Source organism: Paroedura picta, chromosome 2, assembly GCF_049243985.1.
Source record: "Paroedura picta isolate Pp20150507F chromosome 2, Ppicta_v3.0, whole genome shotgun sequence".
Classification (NCBI taxonomy): domain Eukaryota; kingdom Metazoa; phylum Chordata; class Lepidosauria; order Squamata; family Gekkonidae; genus Paroedura; species Paroedura picta.
In genome coordinates this window covers 161,793,012-161,813,838 of record NC_135370.1, presented here as the reverse complement: position 1 = coordinate 161,813,838, position 20,827 = coordinate 161,793,012, and the positions used below count along the sequence as shown (strand labels likewise).

Below are 20,827 nucleotides of genomic sequence, written 5' to 3'. Positions count from 1 at the left end.
CCAAGCGGGGTCCGCCGCCTTCCCCGCATGGACAAAACTGGACCGTGGGTCGGATGTGGGCAGCAGGGCTGGAAGAGAAGGTGGCCGCCGGGGTGGGTGCAGGTTTCCAGTCCCTCTTCGTCTCCCTTTCTTTTTCCTGCCCCTTGGAGTCCTCCTCTCCCCCCCCCCCGCCGCCGGGACAGTTTTGGTGCACGACGGGGCCTTCGCACAACGTCGCCGGGTCCGGGGGAAGCTGAACTGGAGCGGCGTCTATCGATCCATCAAGGGCTGTCTGGCAACCTTGCTCCCGCCGGCCCGGGTCGATCCCTTCTTTCATGCCTCCAGCATTGTCGGAAGCTCATCCTTTGTAAACCAGGTCTAGTTAAGGCTTCCTCCCCAGAGGGACGCATGGCCCCTCTTAACTTGCAACCGAGTCAGAGGAAAGAGGAATCTCCCCTCTACACCCACACAGCCCCCGTTCCCTCCAGAGGTTATTCCCCTTCTCAAGTGGAGCCATAAGCAAGCGTTGAGCCCATTGGCACTTGGAAGACCAACAAAGATTTATTCAAGGTGTGAGCTTTCCAGTGCATGCACACCCCCTCAGGCAACGCTCATGCCTTGAATAAATTCTTTGTTGGTCCAAGGTGCCACTGGACTCAGATTTTGTTCCGATCCACAGGGCTGTCCACTTGAATGGAAGCAAGTGTGGCTCTTAACAATTGAGCAGTAGGAAGGGATAAGGACATTTGATTGTTGTGTGTAGTATAGCACTGGTCAACTGCTTTTCTTCCTTTGTGTTAAGCTCTTGGGGGAGTCGAACATTTAAATCAGAGGTGTGTAGTGTAAGGATTGTGTTTTACTGTATTGTCCAATTGTATTGTAAGACTAAGTAACATATACTGTTGGGAGGGGGATGTATTGTGCTGGTTTAATTTTTAAAACTATAACATTAGTAACATACCAAAGCGTGATATTTTTGAATCAGAGTTCCACTGTCTGTTAGAATGTAGTAGAGACTGTGCTGTCTGGGGAATGGTTACCTCCACCACAAATGCAGAGGTAGAGAATTGTATTCAGAACCCACCTTTGTCCAGTTTGAGTCCTGGTAGCAAGAAGAGGCTTCTTATACATGCTGTATGAGTCCACATGATCTATATCCTTCTCTATGAATCAGTGGTCCTAAATGTATCTGGCAAAATTTTATCAGAGTGTTTGCAGGGGGGGAGGCTTTGGGGAGGGGCTAATACTATATAAATGCTAGCTTTATACAGTATGCACAGTGTGAAGTCCCCTGTATACATTCAGATGGGATAGCTAAACCTATCAGCCCTTGCCTAAAATGTAGGGGGAACATCAGCTGATCATTCCTTTCACTGTAAGGAGCTCCCACTGGCCTCATGGAGGCAAAAAGTAATTCCCCCTTAACTAGAATTCCTTTCAAATGCTGTTGCAGAAGTAGTTATTCATCTCTTTCCTCCGGTGAGTTCTTGGTCCCCCGTATCTTCTTCCTCACAGGGAGAAAACCAGGCAGGGTGTTCTGTTGAGCAGTAAGAGGTAAAGAAAGGCCCATGGACAATCTTGGCCCTTCTTCTGGCAACTACTTTAATAACAGCCTAAAGTGAGTTCAAGAGATTGCCATGTAAAAGACAGCAATTCTGGATGCAGTTTGAGAACCTTATATTGGAGGCCCAGTTGCCCTGGTTTGTAGAGTTAAGAAATCTTTCAGTTTCTTTTTGGATCAGTTGTCTAGCAACCTCATTTTCCATGCTTTGGATCTAGACCTATACATTTGTGTGTGCAAAATCTCATCAAATCACCATAATTCAAAAGAAATTCCATCTAAACTTCAGGAAGAAGTTCCTGACAGAGCGGTTTCTCAGTGGAACAGGCTTCCTCGGGAGGTGGTGGGTTCTCCATCTTTGGAAATTTTTAAACAGAGGCTAGATAGACATCTGATGGAGAGGCTGATTCTGTGAAGGCTCAAGGGGGTGGCAGGTTAGAGTGGATGAGCGATAGGGTTGTGAGTGTCCTGCACAGTGAAGGGGGTTGGACTAGATGACCCAGGAGGTACCTTCCAACCTTACGATTCTTTGACTTATGGTGACTGCAGTTTTTTTCCCGACAAGAAACTAACAGAAGAGCTTTGCCGTTGTTTCCCCTGCATAGTGACCCTGGAATTCATTGGTGGTCTCCCATCCAAATAGTAATCAGGGTTGACCCTGCTCGGCTTCTGAGATCTCATTATTTATTTATTTATAGTTATATACCGCCCTCCCCTGAGGCTCATGATATTGGGCTAGCCCAGATCATTCACTCTAGAGCTGACATAGCAGATATGTCAGAGGGCCCGTGGCTCCGTGGTAGAACATCTGCTTGGCATGGACAAAGTGTGAGGTACAGTCATCCGTATCTTCAGTTGAAAGGACCAGGAAATGAATAAAAAGCTTCCAATGATTGACCCTACATCGCCACTGCTAGTCTTTGTAGGCAATATTGACATTGATGGACCGATGGTCTTATTCAGTCTAACACAGTTGCATGTGTTCAAGAATTGCAAGTGAGTGAACATAAATGACTGTGCTAGTGAATTGGAGGGTGAAAGTGGAACTGGCAAAATCTTGGGCATTCTAACGTTTTGCTGATGTCTCTTCAATCTGAGAGAATCGCCTATCGGAAATACATTTTCCCAAACTCACCACAAGTCTTTTAAGCGTGCTGTATAAATGTATTAGATGAAATCAGATGTTTCAGCTTGCATAGACTCCAAAAGCATTGGAGGCCAGTTATGACACTGCTTTAATGTTATAGTGCCAAATGTGTAAGAGGAAAGCTGCTCTGAGAAGTAATTAGTAATTTTTGTCACTCCCATTGACAGTGGGGTGGGCGGGGGCAGATGCAAGTCAGTCATCTATTTTAAAACTATAGTTTGCAGTTTGCGAGGAAGAATTTAAGGCTGTTCACACATATTTATTTATTATATGCCCTGCCTTAACTATCTGACTTAAATTCTTAGGGCATCTCATACCATTTAAATACAAAATATCCAAAGCTGAAACACGGGACCACCTGAACAGTGATAAAGAGGAACATATCCTGCCCTCCCTCCAAGAAGGTGAGGGCAGTTTACATGTTCTTCTCTCCTTCATTCCTCACAACAAACTCGTGAATTAGGATAGTCTAAGTGCGTGTATAGAGTCTCTTCTGGCGCAGAGTGGTAAGGCAGCAGGCATGCGGTCTGAAAGCTCTGCCCATGAGGCTGGGAGTTCAATCCCAGCAGCCAGCTCAAGGTTGATTCAGTCTTCCATCCTTCTGAGGTCGGTAAAATGAGTACCCAGCTTGCTGGGGGATAAACAGTAATAACTGGGGAAGGCACTGGCAAACCACCCCGTATTGAGTCTGCCATGAAAACGCTAGAGGGCGTTACCCCAAGGGTCAGACATGACCCGGTGCTTGCACAGAGGATACCTTTACCTTTACTTTTAAGTGCGTGCATGTGTGGTTTTGGTCCAAAGTCACCTAGTGAACTCTGTGACTTAATTGGAATTAGAACCCAGGTTTTCCTGTCATTCTGATATTCTAGCTAATGTCTGGGTAAATTGTTTTTGCCTGGTACCCGAAACTTAGCATGGTAGCTGCCAGGCAAACAACAGTGAGGGAAGGTGTGCAATAGTCAAGGGGTCGCTGCAGAGAAGGCCGTATCTCAGATTGCCATTTGCCTTACCGAAGAATGTGGAGCCCATAGAAAGCTGATGCTGATATTAGTGGATCTGGGGACAGACTCTCCTTCAAGGACTCACCCCAAGCTGTTGAATGCTTTAAATATAAGGATCAGCACATTTAAATGAGCCCAGAAATTGCTTAGCAGCCCCACTAGTCATGATCTGCTGTCTGTTTTGCATCATGTATAGCGTTAATAAAATTGCACAAATTTATATTTCAAGAGCTGGCTAACAAGGTACAAGCCCATCAGTTAGCATCAAAAAGTAATTATATCCCTTGCTTCTGTGGGTGCATGGGGACTTGTCCTTGACCCTTCCCACTCAAGGCACATATTGCTGCCTCTTTTTCAGCCCTGGGACAGTGTGTCTTTGTTTTAGATATTTATTTATTTATTTATTATATATGGCCAAAGGCCTTGACAAAGCAGTGTGTCTTTCTAGGGAATAGATAACTCTGCATTTTGGCGTAAGGGGTGTTAAAGAAGCTTTTGGCTTTGTCATGCTGCTCAGACAGGGGTAGTCAAACTGCGGCCCTCCGGATGTCCATGGACTACAATTCCCAGGAGCCCCTGCCAATGAATGCTGGCAGGGGCTCCTGGGAATTGTAGTCCATGGACATCTGGAGGGCCACAGTTTGACTACCCCTGTGCTAAGAGATCATTATGTTTCATGGTGTTGGTCTGCAAATTGATCATCTTGCATTCCAGTGGGTAGGTATGTCACCCCTGGTCCATCTGGAGAGCCACAGTTTGGCCACCACTTTTCTAAAGCAATTGAGTTACGTTTTGAGTCCAGTGGCATCTTTAAGGCCAACAAAGTTTGGGTATAAGCTTTTGTGCACATGCAAAAGTGAAGAAGCCAGCTTGGTATAGTGGTTAAGAGCGGTAGCTTCTAATCTGGTGACCCATGATTGATTCCCTGCTCCTCCACATGCAGCCAGCAGGGTGACCTTGGGCTCGCCACAGCCCTGATAGTGCTGTTCTCACAGAGCAGTAATGTCAGGGCTCTTTGAGCTCCACCTACCTCGCAGGGTGTCTGTTGTAGAGAGAAGGTAAAGGTATCCCCTGTGCAAGCACTGGGTCATGTCTGACCCTTGGGGTGATGCCCTCTAGCGTTTTCATGGCAGACTCAATAAGAGGTGGTTTGCCAGTGCCTTCCCCAGTCATTACCGTTTACCCCCCAGCAAGCTGGGTACTCATTTTACCGACCTCGGAAGGATGGAAGGCTGAGTCAACCTTGAGCCGGCTGCTGGGATCGAACTCCCAGCCTCATGGGCAAAGCTTTCAGACTGCATGTCTGTTGCCTTACCACTCTGCGCCACAAGAGGCTCTTGTGGAGAGAAGAAGGGAAGGCAATTGTAAAACCACTTGTAAAAAGCAGGGTATAAAACCCCACTCTTCTTCTTCAAAAGTTTATACCCAGAATCAAACTTTGTTGGTCTTAAAAGTGACTCTGGACTCAAACATTGAAGAACCGCTTGTGGGTGTATTGGCCTTGGCTGGATTGGCGTGCAGGTTTTATGTAAGCCCTGGGACCTTTATAAAATAAAGAAACTGTACTATCCTGCTGTTTAGGTTTTGAGCAGTATTTCCTTCCTTGCTAACATCTTTTTGTCTAAAAGGATAGTAAAATAAAAGTCCAGTGGCACCTTCAGCAACATTCTTTCAATATGAGCTAAAAGGATGACTGTGTGCTGAATGACTCAAGTCAAAGAAGAAAGGAGCACATGTTCTGGCAAAATAAATGTAAGCTGATAACAAGGCAAGCAAAAAGGAACAAATAGCCACACAGCGGTGCTGTTTGGGGAAGGGTGTCTAAATAATTGAGTGAAATTGAGAGGAGCAGACTGCTAAAAACATTAAGACAAACAATAACTATTTCTTCAAATGTATCAGGAGTAAGAAGCCAGCCAGGGATGTGGCTGGGCCTTTGGATGACAAAGGAATAAAAGGATTGTTTAAGGAAAGTGGGGAGATGGCAAAAAATTTGAAAGATCTGTTTGCATCTGTTTTCACTGGGAAATGCAGGGACCGGTTTTTTTTTTGTTTGTTTGTTTGTTTTTTTAGCGTTAAACTGAGAGTATAAGGCGAAAAGGTCTAGGGCTACTAGGCAAGCTAAAAGCTGGTAGAATTCCACATCCAGACTGCATCTATCCAATAGTTCTCAAGGAGCTTGAATGTGAAATAATTGTTCTACTGATCATCAGTATATGTAGCTTGTCACTAGAATTGGCCTCTGTGTCAGACAGCTGGAAAGTAGCTAATGTCAGACCAATTTTTTCATTCCAGAAAGGGGTCCAGGGAATTATTGGCCAGCTAGCCCAACATCCATTCCAAGTATATTAGAAGATACTGTTATTAAAGATAAAATTTGTTAAGGATATTGAAAAGCAACGCCTGTTGACAGAAAATCAAAATGGCTTTAGCAAAGTTCCACTTCACAAATCTTTTGAAGATATTTGAGCATATGGAAAGGGGTGATCCCTTTCCATTATATACTTGGACTTCCAATAGGCTTTTAACAAGGTATGTCACCAAAGACTCCTGAATAAGCTTATCAGTCATGGAATAAGAAGGCATGTTCTTTTATAGATGGAAATAGGTTTAAGCAGTCTTCCCCAACCCCCAGGCTGCGGACCGGGCCATGGGGGGGAAGGAGGTGCCGGTGTGCCTCTCCTCCCCCCCCCGCAGTGCAGCGCTCACTGCACCGGGAGAAATCAGCCGCTTTGGGGGAAGCGCGGGTGCAGACGCACAGGCACGGAGCTGCTACGCCTGTGCATCTGCTCCCGCCGGTGTCCATGCCTCCCTCTTCCACACACCCCGGTCTCTGGGCCTCCCTCTCCCTCCCTCCAGTCCCCGGCCCAAAAAAGGTTGGGGACCACTGGGTTAAAGGATTGGAAGCAGTGAGTAGGAAAGTCAGCTCTTTTTGCAAAGGAAGGGAAAAAGCTGTGAGGCCCCACAAGGATTGGTATTGGGATAGGTGCTTTTGCTTTGTTTATAAATGATCTGAATCTTGTTGTTAGGTGCGAAGTCGTGTCCAACCCATCACAACCCAATAGACAATGATCCTCCAGGCCTTCCTGTCCTCTACCATTCCCCGGAGTCTGAATCTTACGGTGCATGTATTTGCAGAACAGTGAAATATTCATAACGGTAGAAACCAAGGCAAATTTTGAGGAGCTCTAGGAAGATCCTCTAAACTGAGTGACAGGGCAATAATAAAGTTGCATGCAGATTCAACTGGGTAGCCATGTTGATCTAAAGTAGCAGAACAAAGTTGAGTCCAGGGGCACCTTTAAGACCAACAAAGTTTTATTTAAGGTATAAGCTTTCATGTGCACACACGTTTCCTCAAACATAATGGAATAGGAATTACCAGTCTATTATAGGGTAAATTAGCAGTAAATTAGCAAACAGCATAATGAAGATATTTAACAGATTAGAGAACTCATCTCCATGCTTGATTATATCTACCCATTTCTCATTTGTTATGTTTTCAAAATCTTCCTGGGTTAATGTTGTTTGCACCAAATGTGTGTTCAGCCCTATCACATGTACAAAGCCTTTGCATTCTCCTTGAATCCATGCTCCAGATGAGACCTAGCTGAATATAGTGACTGGTAGGTTCCAGCGGGTATCTCGAATAAAACTTTGTTGAAGGTGCTACTGGGCTAACCCATTGTTCTGTAGTTAATGTGATTACTTAAAATATCTTGCATATAGTTGTGCTTTTGGTAGCATAATCAGAGTCTTGTTTTGGTTACATCTTCTCCCTGCTCTTTTGTACCATTTCTTGGAAGGATTTCCAAGTTCCCTTTGATGTGAATTTCAAAAGGCTGAAAATACTTTGAAAGCCCCAAATATGGACTACTTTATATAGAGTCCATTTTCTCTCATATGCTTGCTCCTCCCTCCCTTACCCCGCCCCTCCCGTCCTCCTCCACTATTTCCCCAAGTTGTCTCCCTCAACCTCTATAGCAGGGGTAGTCAGCGGCCCTCCAGATGTCCATGGACTACAATTCCAGAGTGGGTTTTGATACTATTTTGGTTGTGTGGCTTGGAGGGGAGATCATCTGGGCATGGAATGGGGGGTCACAGTGGGTGGGTAGGTGTGAATTTCCTGCATTCTGCAGGGGGTTGGACTAGATGATCTTGATTCTATGGGTTGGAGTTAATAAATTGTCTGCACTTAGCACCTGAAACTCCACAGCTCAGATATATCCATGGAAAAAGCCCCTCATCTAGTAACTACCCATGATATCTTGGCCGTGGGAATGTAGGGTATGGCTTCAAACATAGATCCTAACAGGCTCATTTGGGTTATACTGCCCTGTAGATACCAGCCTAATAGCCCAATCTTGTCAGAACTTAAAAGCTAAGCAGGGTCAGCCACAGTTAGTATTTGGGCAGGAGACAGATTGCTGTGCAAAACAAAGGCAGTGAACAAAGCCAACTTTGTTTATCTCTTGCCTTGAAAACCTCACAGCCTTACTTGGTTGCAATTTGATTGCTCACTATTTTTACTTTGTGCAACCATTTCTTATCAGGTCATGCAAGTTATTAAAAATGTAGAAGTAGATGAGTACACATTATGTTATGTGGGACTTTATACCGCCCCTCTCCACTACTACATTCATGGTACTTTAAAATGGCATATTATTAAATTCATTCATGAATTGCTACTTGTAAACAAGTTGTGACATCCATGATAAACTTTTAATATTGGTTCTCAGTGTCTACACTTTCTGAGGGACAGACTGAAAGTTCACCATGCCCATAAATGGACAAAGATGGATCCTGTCACATTATAGAAGAATGATGGGTAGCAGCAGATGTCTGCTTCATAGGGATGATCATGAATTCCAAGGCTCTGTGCATAGAAATCATGTCAAGGGTTCCTTCATATAAGGAATATTCTTGAAACAGCCTCCTCTGCAGACTAGATGTGTACACCAGGGGAAAATTCGGTACTTTTCGGATTCAAGTTTTCCTGTTTTGCTAAAATCTGAATCAACTGAACCACTGAGCGATTCGAGTTTGGCTGATTTGGGAAACTTGAATCGATTAACTTGAAACAGCTGCCAGTCAGCTGATCCTCCTGCAAAGAGAAGCCTCTTCAGGGATCAGCTGTTTGGCAGCTCAGGAGGCATTTAAAGGGGCCTAGGTTCCTTTAAATCCTTCCAGTGGACCCTTCTTGCACAGTTTAGGCTGTACAGGAAGGGCAGCAGACAGGCTTGGAGTCTGCTGAGCTGGCCCTAGCAGGATCAGGAATGGTAGGAAAGGGGCTGACATGTCAGCTCAATGCTCCTCATCCCAGCCTGCAGCTGAACCCAGCAGGGTCAGGATGAGAGGCGGGCACAGGACTGAAACCTCAACTCTGTGCCTCCCCATCCCTGTCTGCTGCTGGATTCAGCAGTCATTTGGTAGGTCTCTAAATGTCTTCCCAACAGATTCACCTGGAGTTGTGGAGAATGGGCTCTCTGCAGTATCATGTGGGTCTTCTGGGGAGAAAGACCCAGCCTAACAACTGATCCTGTGGAACAGCTGTTTGGTGAGGTCTTTCTCAGTCAGCTGAATTAAGCCGGAGTCACTTAGCGGTTCTCTGATTTGGCCCATTGGAACTTATGGGAATTGTGATTCGGCTCAAATAAGTGAAAAGTACTTGAATCAGCATCAATACAAGTCTTTTGTGGCTTATCTGAGCCAAATTGCCCATCCCTAGTGCAGACGACCTTTCTGCTTCTCAATGGTTGAAGGCTGAGGAATTGTTTTACCAGGGTAAACTATGGTGTGAATGGAAGAGCTTTTTTTTTTTCATAGAGGAGACTTTTAGCAAGCTGGAAACAAAAATATAAAATAAGGGTTTTTTAAAGATCACTTTTCCAAACCAGAATTAATGGACCTTTTGCTGGATTATTTCCTAAGCATATTTAAAGCAATGTGAGATGGAAATCTGTGGTCTTTGCATGTATTGCAATACTCTGTGGTCAGTGCTAACTTGGCTGCATGAACACTGAAAGGCTGACAAAAAAACATGTTTGCTGTTTTTGGAGCATCTACGATGTCTGTATTTATACAAGCATCAGTATGATGTATGAACATTGGTGCTGAGTAAATCTCTCTAGGCCATATGCAGGATTAAACTCTTTTTTAACAGGTGTTGCAACAGGTTCTCTGATCAAGAGCATCTTCAGGATGCATAGCAGCAGTGGCAAAATAAATCTTATGGTTTGGGGACTTAGTTTTCATTCCCAAGTCTGCATATCCTCTTTACCTAAAAGAGCAGCCTTTCAGAGGAGTCTCAAAAAGAGGTTCTGGTCAAAACAAAAGATTTAAAGGTTACCTTGGAAATACAGTAGCACAAAGTTTCTTTTGGCCTCATAGGTTGCCCTTTTACAACCAATGCCATCTTCCACCAGTGACCATAACTGAAAATACTAGTGGATCTGCCTTGAGCTCTTTCGTATGTTCACAGCACCCCCTAAACTAGAACACAGGAGATCTGTGTGCCCCCTTTATTTTATTTATTTATTTTATTTATTTGCACATTATTATTATTTTGCTTACTCCAGAACAGCAGAGGTCAAATAATGTGTTACTGACTGGCACCGCCCCCGTTCCGCGGTGCTAGCTGCTTTGGACTGGAACGACTGCTTCAGCGGCCAAAGCGCCCAACCCTAGTTCAGAATATATGTCAGGACAATCATAAGCCTCTCTTGGCATTTGGCCTGACAAAAAAATCACCACCTGTAGCAGTCACCATGACCACTGGGCAGTTTTTGATGGAAGCTTTCCGACAGTAAGTAGTGGGACAGGTGGAGAAGCAGAGTACATCCCGGGAACATTTTTAAAGTGTTTGATAAGATAACTTGAGTTAACCATCCCCATAAGCTGAAAGGGCACGCTAGAAATACTCTTGGTTGTCGTATGCCGGATTTTGTCCTTAAATAAAAGAAACATACATTTCAAAGTTGCAGAAAGAGAACAAGAAAACCCTCACTGCTCCTTTGTATATATTGGCAATTTGCCATTCTGTCTTAGCTGTATCAGAGGGAGGAGTATCTGATTTACATTTATGCAAATCTTGTGTCTGGAACCTCTACACAAGCAGCTGCTACTACGTGCCATGTAGGGAAAAACTGCAGAGGCTGTGAAAATACCATCGCATAACCACTGGTCTGTGGCTTTGTTTGAAAACGAAGCAGAGGTTTGCGAGTCTCATTTTGTACTGATGGACGGGCTGTGTTGATCTGACTGCAAGATAAGTCTACATCTTATTACTAATTTTTTCCCCTTAAGTGAATTATTTTAAAGGTGAGGAGTAATTGTGTTAAATACTCTTCTAGACTGCTTACACAAGCAGCGACCAGGACTGTTTTGTGTCCGGGAACATTGCCGTGGGCATTTTTAAACTTCGAAAAAGTTTGCCTTACTGCATCGCGAATAGGCATTTGATTTGTAGCACCTTTGCTGCTTTAGAGTTTAAGGTATAGTTAGTATAGGCTTCATAATGCTTAACAAAGTATTTTGTGGGGAGGTATCAGATGCATGAATACCTATATTTTATAGAATCAACACTCCCTAGTAAGTGGTAGAGGGAATCAGAAGTAGCAATTTATACAGTATTTTTAGAATATCATACTTTGGACACCATGATATGATCAGAATAATACGGACAAAATTAAGGATGCATCAAGATCGTGTTTCACTGATAGCCTTTGTCACATAGTGCAACCATTCCTCTTCCCTTGTTGTGTACAAGAACCATAGAGTATAGAAGAAGAGTAATAATACGCATCCTACTCTAGTTACTGAAGTTTCCTCCACATGTTGTGTAACACTCCCAGATATGCTGCATCAAGGGAAGGTAGTTGTGGCTGGCTCTACATTAAAGAAGAGGGTAGCTGTATGTTGTAGTAACTGGTCTTGCTGTGTCATTCTGGCAAGCTGCATGTGCCGTTGGTCATCAGACAGGAAGGGCTGGCGGACTGATGCAAAAGGCCTTTTGTCCAGAGGAGAGCACCAACACTATCTGCATGCTAATGTGGTGTAAACTTGCTGTTTTGTCCTAGAGGTTAGGCATGAAGTCTGACCAGCCTTGTGCTAATTTAGGAGCTCAAAGGGGTCTGCTGCACGGAAAATGTATTTCAGAAGCCTGCTGGTTAAACTTTGGTTCTTATGTGTTTGGATATATCACATATCAAGTTGTAGGAAGTTTCTTTTTTTTGGGGGGGGGGTGGAAATGTGTGTTAGTGGTCTCTGTTTCATGGTCTCATTTTTAATCTGGCTGCTCTCTGATTGGCCCTGGAAAGGCCGGACCGTTCGTCCTCCAAGGCTGCTTCACAATAATTAAGAGGTACCAAATGGATAAGATACGTAACTGTGAAAAAATATAATAAACCTTCATAAATTATTAACAAAAAACAATCTAGTGTGCTAAAGCACCAATATTACAGCTTAATAGCATCAATCCATGGGGCACTCAGTAACAATTACAGGAAAAGAAACAGCAATGAAATTCTCAGACAGTTATCACAGCCTTCTTGCTGTACAGTAGGACTTTTTGGGCAACTATGGAAAAGAATATGGATTCCACATGTAGGTTTATATGACTGAAGGAGATGTGTGCGTGAATAAGAGTTGAAACAGATATATTCCTAGAATTCCTTTGTACACATGTATAAATCTTTGCTCCTTTGTGAGCGAGACATGAAAATAATATCAATATAAGGAACCCAGTTGACTTACTCCTAAGGAAGAAATAATTAGCATGACGTTCCAAAATTTCAAAGAGCAGCTAACAGCTTCTGTTTTACCATAGGAAAATGAATGATATTGTATTTATAATCTGTAGACAGCATTGGATTCATTAAGGCATCTACAGACACCGTTCGATGATAGCAGACGCTACCTGTGGAATTGTGGACTGAGAGTTCGTCTATTCCATTAAGAGTGATAAATGTCAGAGTACATTGCTTTTCTTTTGCTGTAATCGTTACACTAGGTTGGTTTACACTTTAATAATTTCTGGAGGTTTATTATCACTCCTTGGAATTAACAAATAGAAAGGTATTCCGTAGTAACTTCTGTTAAAACTACGAGTGCATGTTTTAACTTGAAATGGCGAACCTTTTTTCACAGGGGTAATTTTTATACTAGGCATAGGCAGCGATGGGACATGAAGCAGGTTTGGGGATATGCTGTTGCCTTTTGCAGGAATGTGTTCAACAGATAACATTTGATGCTGTGGATGTTTCTTCCCAGTTGTTGTTGTTGTTGTTAGGTGCTAAGTTGTGTTCGACCCATCGCGACCCCATGGTCAATGATCCTCCAGGCCTTCCTGTCCTCTACCATTCCCCGGAGTCCATTTAAGTTTGCACCTACTGCTTCAGTGACTCCATCCAGCCACCTCATTCTCTGTCGTCCCCTTCTTCTTTTGCCCTCGATCGCCCCCAGCATTAGGCTCTTCTCCAGGGAGTCCTTCCTTCTCATGAGGTAGCCAAAGTATTTGAGTTTCATCTTCAGGATCTGGCCTTCTAAGGAGCAGTCAGGGCTGATCTCCGCTAGGACTGACTGGTTTGTTCACCTTGCAGTCCAAGGGACTTGCAAGAGTCTTCTCCAGCACCAGAGTTCAAAAGCCTCAATTCTTTGATGCTCAGCCTTCCTTATGGTCCAACTTTCACTTCTTCCCAGTAACAAACAGCTCTTGTATATGATATTGTATAAAGTGGAGGCATGTCACAATGAGTATTACATTTACTTAAGACTTTTTGTTATTGCAGTGCAGTAGAACCAGCTGCAAATCTAGGCGCTTGGTTAACTTTACCAGATAAAGTCGAAAACATGCAACTGTGTTCAGTCCCTAAAGCGAATCTTCCATACACTCACTTGTCTGTATCCTTGGCCAAAAAAAGACATCTGAGGATTAGATCTTGACGGGCCATGTGCTGTTGCTTCAGCGCTAAATATTAAATATTAAAATACAGAAAGCAGACTGCCCCATGACATTGTTGGGTTTTATTAAAGTTCGTTAAAATGTACTTTCTTATATTGCTCTCTAGGTTGCCTAGGTGGAAACAAAATTACAGGCTTGGAAACTCTGGAAAAACTCAATATCAGCATTCAAGGAAGAAAAAAAATGCTCTGAAATAATTCTAAGGTTTGTATCTGAGTTTTGAGTGTTACTTGAGTTGTTGTTGGTTTTAGTTGCGAAGTCGTGCCTGACCCATCGTGACCCCATGGACAATTTTTGTTTTTAAAGTTAATAGAAGGATCATTTTACTGACTGGAGAGGAAAAGTTGCTATTGCAGTCACTTTAATTAAAAGAAGCAATCTACAGTCCTAGCATGATCCCTTCCAAGCTCATTGACAAGCATTTTCCCCCATGGATTTCACAGTAAACAATAATTGCCAGGGGGGTGAGGGTTGTTAGTGCTAGGAAAACACTTCTCTTTGACCATTTATGCACTGGAGGTTTTATGCTGGGCTGCAGGCTGGAGTTTTAGTTATGGTAGGTTGCCCCACCTCTTCCTATGTATGGTATATTATTTATTTATTTATTAAATTTATATACTGCCCTCCATGAACGCTCAGGGATAATCGTATAATTCCATATTCCCATTCATGCTTTTAGTTCTTCAGTAGGAATCAGTTCCACTATATATTTCTGGTAAGGCCTTGGAGGAGGAGCATGTCTCATGGCTTGTGCCCTCAGAGCTTAACACCCACTCAGGGCGGCTGTCTTGCCCCTGAGTGCCTCCTCCTCCTCCTCCAACTGGCTTGCCTGTCTGTCCAGCAGCCAGCCAATTGCTTTCCATCCCCCTCCCCTGACCACCCCCTTCTCCTTCCACTTCCCTCTGATGCTTGGAGGCTACAGATCCCTGCCGATGAGCTCCCTGAAGCCTTTCCAGGTTCTGGAAGAGATGGAGAGGCCATCTGCAGAGTTATTCCACCACCACCCCAATCTAGTGCCCGTTGTATTCCTGAATGCTATGTGCTTTGCCCCTAGTCAATACATATTTTACTTCTTCTAAAAAGTTAAAAATTACATTTTGGTGAGAAGTAGGGTTTGGCTAAAAGGTTTAATTGTCCTACCTAATCACTAACTGATTAGTTTTCTGTACTAAATTTTTTTGATATGGTGGAGAGATCTTAAATACATACAGATCCGTTAAATTGCAAGGTATATCCTGAGTTGTATCCCACATACTATGAGCAGTGCTCAGCCCACAGAATGGAACGTGCCTTCCTTCCCCCTCTTTATGCAGCTAAGCATGCCCTTTAGATGCTGTGCCCCTAGGAGCAGAGCTGGGTACATTGTAAGGGATCTACAGTAGGGAGGCAGCCCCTTGCTAATGGAACTGCTCTTTTGCAGTCATCATGCAAATGCTGGATACAGCCCATGGCAACTGAGTATTTTTGTAAGTTTCATTTTCTTTAATATAACTTTTTTTATTTGAACAGGAGCTTGGCAGTGATGTGATTAACTTACAAGCAGATATGATGGTGTCAAAATGCAGTTCCGAGAACATACACACAGAGGTCACAGAAATTAATACAGTAAGTCTGTTTTCCTTAACGAGACTCTTAATATTATCTCATTATTTATACTGAACACTGGGATTTCTTTAAGGGCAGTCTTCTGGATGAGAGCTTATGAATCATATTCTCAGTCAGATGATTTTCTTTCCCTGTGACATATTTTAGTTCAGTTTTCTTTAGGCTTGCCAGTCTCCCGTCGGGGCCTGCGGATCCCTCGCTTCAGGGGTTTAAGAAACTGGAAGAAATTTCTTTACCCTTCCCCCCCAAAAAAAACAGATGAGAAATAGCAATAACTGTTGTGCTCAGTCACAGCACAATGATCCAGCAGTGCATGAATGCTCTACCTACTGGCAACTGATCAGAAAAGGCATCTTGCTGCTATTTTCCACTTTAAAATGGGCCACAGCTGTCACATCTGCGGAAGAGTGGTTTGATTTCAAGCAGTTGTTTCGGAAGAGTCCTCTCCGGCCTTACCTCAGAAGCAACAAAATTGGGAAAATCACTGATTTACAAGGCATCTGTTCATCAATCTGTGGAGCATCCCACGAAGGCCAGCAATCCTGCCAGAACTTCCAACCTGCCCTTCTTGCCTCACTGTTAGATCCATGCCAGAAAACCCTGTGGTTTCTTTCACACGCCATCAAAATCATTGCTAAAACAAAGCTCCTGCAACTCGCTCGTGTTGAACCAAAAAGCCAGGATAAAAAAAAAAATGCCTGCAGCACAGAAGAGCTCTACGGTGATGCTCTTAAGATTACAGCAAAAAGGAGACTGAGCCGAACACAGAAGGAAATGAGCCGGAAAAGCAATTCAGGGAACTTTGCCCTTCATTAGAATTCGGTCTGGCCGGAGGTTCATGCACAGTGTTTTCCAAGGCTTGGAAAACTAGCAAAGGGTTACCTTTGCGTTTTATCTATGCACACAGTCATCTGCAAACAAAATCACATAGGCGTGTATATTTTCCTTAATACAAATCAATTACCCAGTTATGTTTTAGAAACAGAACCCCTTCCCACCTTGACCATAGTTCTAAAAGTAGCACCAAGCTGCTTCTTACCTTCATGGCTTTGTCAGAGGACTGATGATGGACCAAGCTGATGTTCTTGTCTTCCTATAACAGGTTAACTTTTTGACAACCAAGTCAAACATAAGTTCCAATGGAAATTTATTACCTGCTTTGTTTGAATCCATATTTCAGTACATTCTGCATGCTATTTTAGTACCATATTGTGTATGTGAGTCTTTAGCTTTTGCATGTTTTTTGGAAAAGCTGTGGGTCTACACTGAGGATTTTCTTTTTTGTAAAGGTAATTATTTTGTGGCTGATTATTTGCTGAAATGGTTTGTTTTGTTGTTCTAAAAACAAACTTGAAGTGAATGCATTTGTGGCAAGCGATTTATGTATCATGAACTCTTACAGAGCTGGAAATAATATTGTTACTGGACAGTGTTGGTACAATGCAGCTTGATTTCTAAACATGGCTATTGTGGGGGCAGTGTCTGTTTGGCCACATGGCCCATTTCCGCATTTCTTCCTGAACCATGGATTTTCCCTTACTAGATTTCATTATTATTATTTATTAAATAATCATAACTGCCTTAGAGCACAAACTGCCTTAGAGCACTAAAATTCACATTGCCATTAACCATTAACAATGGAGCGGTACTTTTGTTAGTGCTAACCAGGGTTCCATTTTCATTAGAATATGAAATCAGCCATTAAGGTTATTAAGAGAACCAGTTATATGAGTTCAAGAGGGAAGAAGTTTGGGGGTAGGGGCAGAGAGAGAGCCTGTGACCGCACAACCCCATAACCTGGTTAAATATTTTCATTTTGTTCAACAGCTTTTTGGTTTGTATATTACATTAATACACTCTCTTTCCCCTGCTTTTACAGTAAGCTGTGCTGGAACAAAAATGCAATGACAGAAACACTGGATGAATGAATGAAAAGCCCTGCTTTGCAGTCCCTCAGCATGGCAGGACTACAGCTCATGACCCCTGCTTCCTCGCCAATGGGTCCTTTTTTTGGATTGCCGTGGCAACAAGAAGCGATTCATGATAACATATACACGCCAAGAAAATATCAGGTACTAGAGGCAGTGCCAATATTTGTCATCAGTAAAGCAAAATTATTGGAGACTGGCGTTTGGAAGATAATGCCCATATTTTAACTATGTCTCTTGTAGAGTTACTTCTTCACTGTGGCTCATTCCTCTGCTAATTCCAGAGGCATTTGTCATCACCAGCTGCTGCTGAAGTGGATGGAATTGGCTTTAGTCTAGTGGAATACCTTAAAATAGCTGTGGAGAGATTGTCACATTACAAATATAGGAGGAGATTTTGGTTATTGTACTCATAATCATGTTGCTTGACGCCCATATTGTGTTGCTCCAATCAAAACATTCACTACTTCTGAAGTTCTTGGCACACTGTATTTTCAAATGGTTTTGGCAGATTAGAATATCACTTGTGCAATTTCAGGTTTTCTAGCTTCCGTGGCTGCAAAGCTCTGAGTAACAATACTTGTTGTTGTTGTTATTTATTCGATTTTTATGACCACCACTCTCAGAAACCGGCTCGCGGCGGTTCACAATAATTTACTACAAATCAATACATTAAAACCATTAAAATTCCCCATTAAAACCCCATAAACAATGACTCATTCATAATGATGGCGATTAATAACTATTCCCACGCAGGCCCACTGAATGAGCAGAAGGGAGCGGATGGATAATTGGGCATGGGTGGAACAATCTAGGGAACCAGTCCAGTCTAATACTGGCGTCTCCCCCAGGGGAGAGGGGCCCGATCTTAGCCCCCGGGCCACCACCCAGCCTCAGACAAATGCCTGGTTGGAAGAGCTCCATTTTTCAGGCCCTGCGGAAGAGAGCTCCGACAGGGCCCGCAACTCTTCAGGGAGCTCATTCCACCAGGTCAGGACCTGGACTGAAAAGCCCCTGGTCCTTGACAAGGCCAGGTCTGCCTCCCGGGGTCCTGGGATCATCAGCAAATTCTTATCCGCAGAGCAAAGTACTCTGCAGGGGGGCATAAGGAGGTAGGCGGTCCCTCAAGCATGCAGGACCCAAGCCATGTATAGCCTTGAAGGTTAATACCAAAACCTTGAACCTGATCGGGAAACAAACTGGCAACCAGTGCAGCTGCTTCAGCAGAGGCTGAACATGGGACCTCCAAGATGATTTAGTGACGACCGGTGTAGGGATGATTGCGTCGAAATGTTTGCTTCTCACTTTGTATCTCTTCAAAACATAGATCGTTTTAGCTCATTCGCGCAAAAAAGGTTATTTTGGAATAGATTTTCTGGGAACAGGGATCCTTCTCGCAGGATCATCCCTTGGAAAACTACATGACAATCCACTGTAATATTGGAACTGCATCAATGCTTGCAGGAATTATACTACCGAGTTGCTTCATGAGGGCTAATTGACCCTTGGAATGTGTTTCTAAACAAAAGGCACTTTCGGGGCACCTCATTGGTGTCAGGAATCAGGCTGAGCCCAGCCGGTGGAGTCCCAAGTGAAAGCGCATCAAGAATCCAACAGTCGGTTGCAAATTCCAAAGTAGAGCTTTATTAGGCAAAGTCCACAGTCAGCTAAGCATGCCAAGATCTTCCTAAGCAAAGATCTTGATAATAACAAAGTACAAGTGAAGCGGGTGGGGTAGATATAGGGTGCACCAAATAAAGGAGGGGTGCTCAGGGGATTTGGCGGGAGAGTGGGTAAAGACGACAAAAGGGGTCCTGTTCTCAGGCTACCAGATGGCCAGGTGCCTTATCGGGGAGATGGCACATTGTTGAGATTTGGCTGTCTCCGCAAGGACACTTACAGTGAGATTGATACAGTTGTTGGGCCTCCTCGCCCGCTGGGAAAAGGAAGGGAGGAAACATCTCAGAGGACAGGTTTATTGCTTTATGGCCTTGGGTCGGAAGAGGCCTGAGAAAGTGGGAATATGCAAGAGCAGTCGGGAACAGGATGGCATGAACCAGGGGGGTCATGACACTCGCCTCCCCTTAAGGCCCCTCCCCGCCCCTCGCCCTCAGGCTCCGGCAGCTACGGGGGAAGGGCCCGGCTTATCGGGGAAGCGGGAGTGGAATTTGCGGAGGAGAATCGGGGCAGCTACGTCCTCCGCGTCCACCCATTCATTTGCAGAGTCAGGGAAGCCTTTCCAGGAGACCAAATATTGCAATTGTTTGCGGAAAAAGCGAGAATCGACAACGTCGGACAATTCATAGTGCGTTTCTTCCCCCACCATGACGGGGGGAGGTGGATGGGATTGGGGGTGCCACTTATCGGGCGGAGGAGCCTTTTTGACCAAGCTGACATGAAAGACCGGGTGAACCTTGCGGTAGGTTTTTGGGAGTTCCACACGCACGGTGACCTCGTTCAGCACTTGGATCACCTTAAAGGGGCCCACGAACTGGTAACTCAGCTTTTTACACGCCTATTTTTGAGGTGTTTTGTGGAGATGTACACCTCGTCCCCCACCGCATATGCGGGGGGGCTCTGGCGTTTGCGGTCAGCCCACCTCTTGAAGTCAGCCTTGGCCTTTTTCAGGGACTCTGTTACCTCCCCCCAGGCCTCCCGCACCCGGGTCGCCCACTCGTCCACCCCCGGCGGGGAGGCGGTGGGATCTCCCGGTGGCTTCACGAGAGTGGGAAAGGGGGGCGAGGCGTAGCCATGAACCATTTCAAAGGGGGCTTTCCCAGTGCTCGAGTGCGGGGCGTTGTTGTAGGCATACTCCGCGAGGGGCAGGAGGGAAACCCAATCGTCCTGATGGTAGTTCAGGAAGCAGCGGAGATACTGTTCGAGCACCTGGTTAACCCTTTCAGTTTGACCATTTGTGGCGGGGTGATACGCGGAGCTTAGCCCCCTGGATACTCCCGCCAGGTCCATAAGGGCCCCCCAGAATTTGGCAACGAACTGTGCCCCCCGGTCGCTAATCACCTTGCGGGGGAAACCATGTAGGCGCACCACGTGGGCGACGAACAACTCAGCTAGGCGCTGTGCGGTGGGCAACCCCGGGCAGGGAACGAAGTGGGCCTGCTTCGAAAATTGGTCCACCACCACCCAAATCACCGTTTTCCCCTGGCTGGGGGGCAAGTCGGTGATGAAATCCATGGAGATGATCTCCCAGGGGCGGTCGGGGATCTCCAGGGGTTTTAGAAGACCCTGGGGTTTACCCACCCCCCGTTTGTGCGCGAGGCACACTGGGCAGCCCGCGACGTATTTCCCCACGTCACGGCGGGCCCCCGGCCACCAGAATTGGCGGCGAAGCAGCCCCCAAGTTTTCAGGAAGCCAAAATGCCCCGCAGCCTTGCTGTCGTGGCACAATTCTAAGATCGTCTTGCGCATCGAGGCGGGGACGTACAGGCGATCCCCTTTGTACCAGACCCCCTCGTGGGCACGAAGCTGCGAACGGAGGTTGGCAAGTTGCGGGTCCGGACCCAGGGCCGAGCGGAATTCCGACAGGGGAATCGAGAGCGGCACCGTGGGGGGAGGCCCTGATGGGTCCGGGGGGGGGCCCTGGGTCGGGCGTCCCGCCTTGGTCTGGCTGCGGGTTTGAGCCAA

General features: G+C 45.0%; 1 protein-coding gene across 4 annotated transcripts in view; it reads left to right on the top strand.

The window, feature by feature from the left end:
- Positions 1-20,827, top strand: part of DICER1 (dicer 1, ribonuclease III) — a 67,745-nt gene that overhangs the window by 783 nt on the left and 46,135 nt on the right. For all 4 annotated transcript variants that reach the window (XM_077323588.1, XM_077323585.1, XM_077323587.1 and 1 more), the window contains exons 2-4: positions 13,759-13,856; positions 15,162-15,257; positions 17,137-17,329. In XM_077323588.1, the coding sequence (XP_077179703.1) occupies positions 17,186-17,329 (144 nt within the window). In that variant the 5' untranslated portion in view covers positions 13,759-13,856; positions 15,162-15,257; positions 17,137-17,185. The remainder of the gene's footprint in view (positions 1-13,758; positions 13,857-15,161; positions 15,258-17,136; positions 17,330-20,827) is intronic.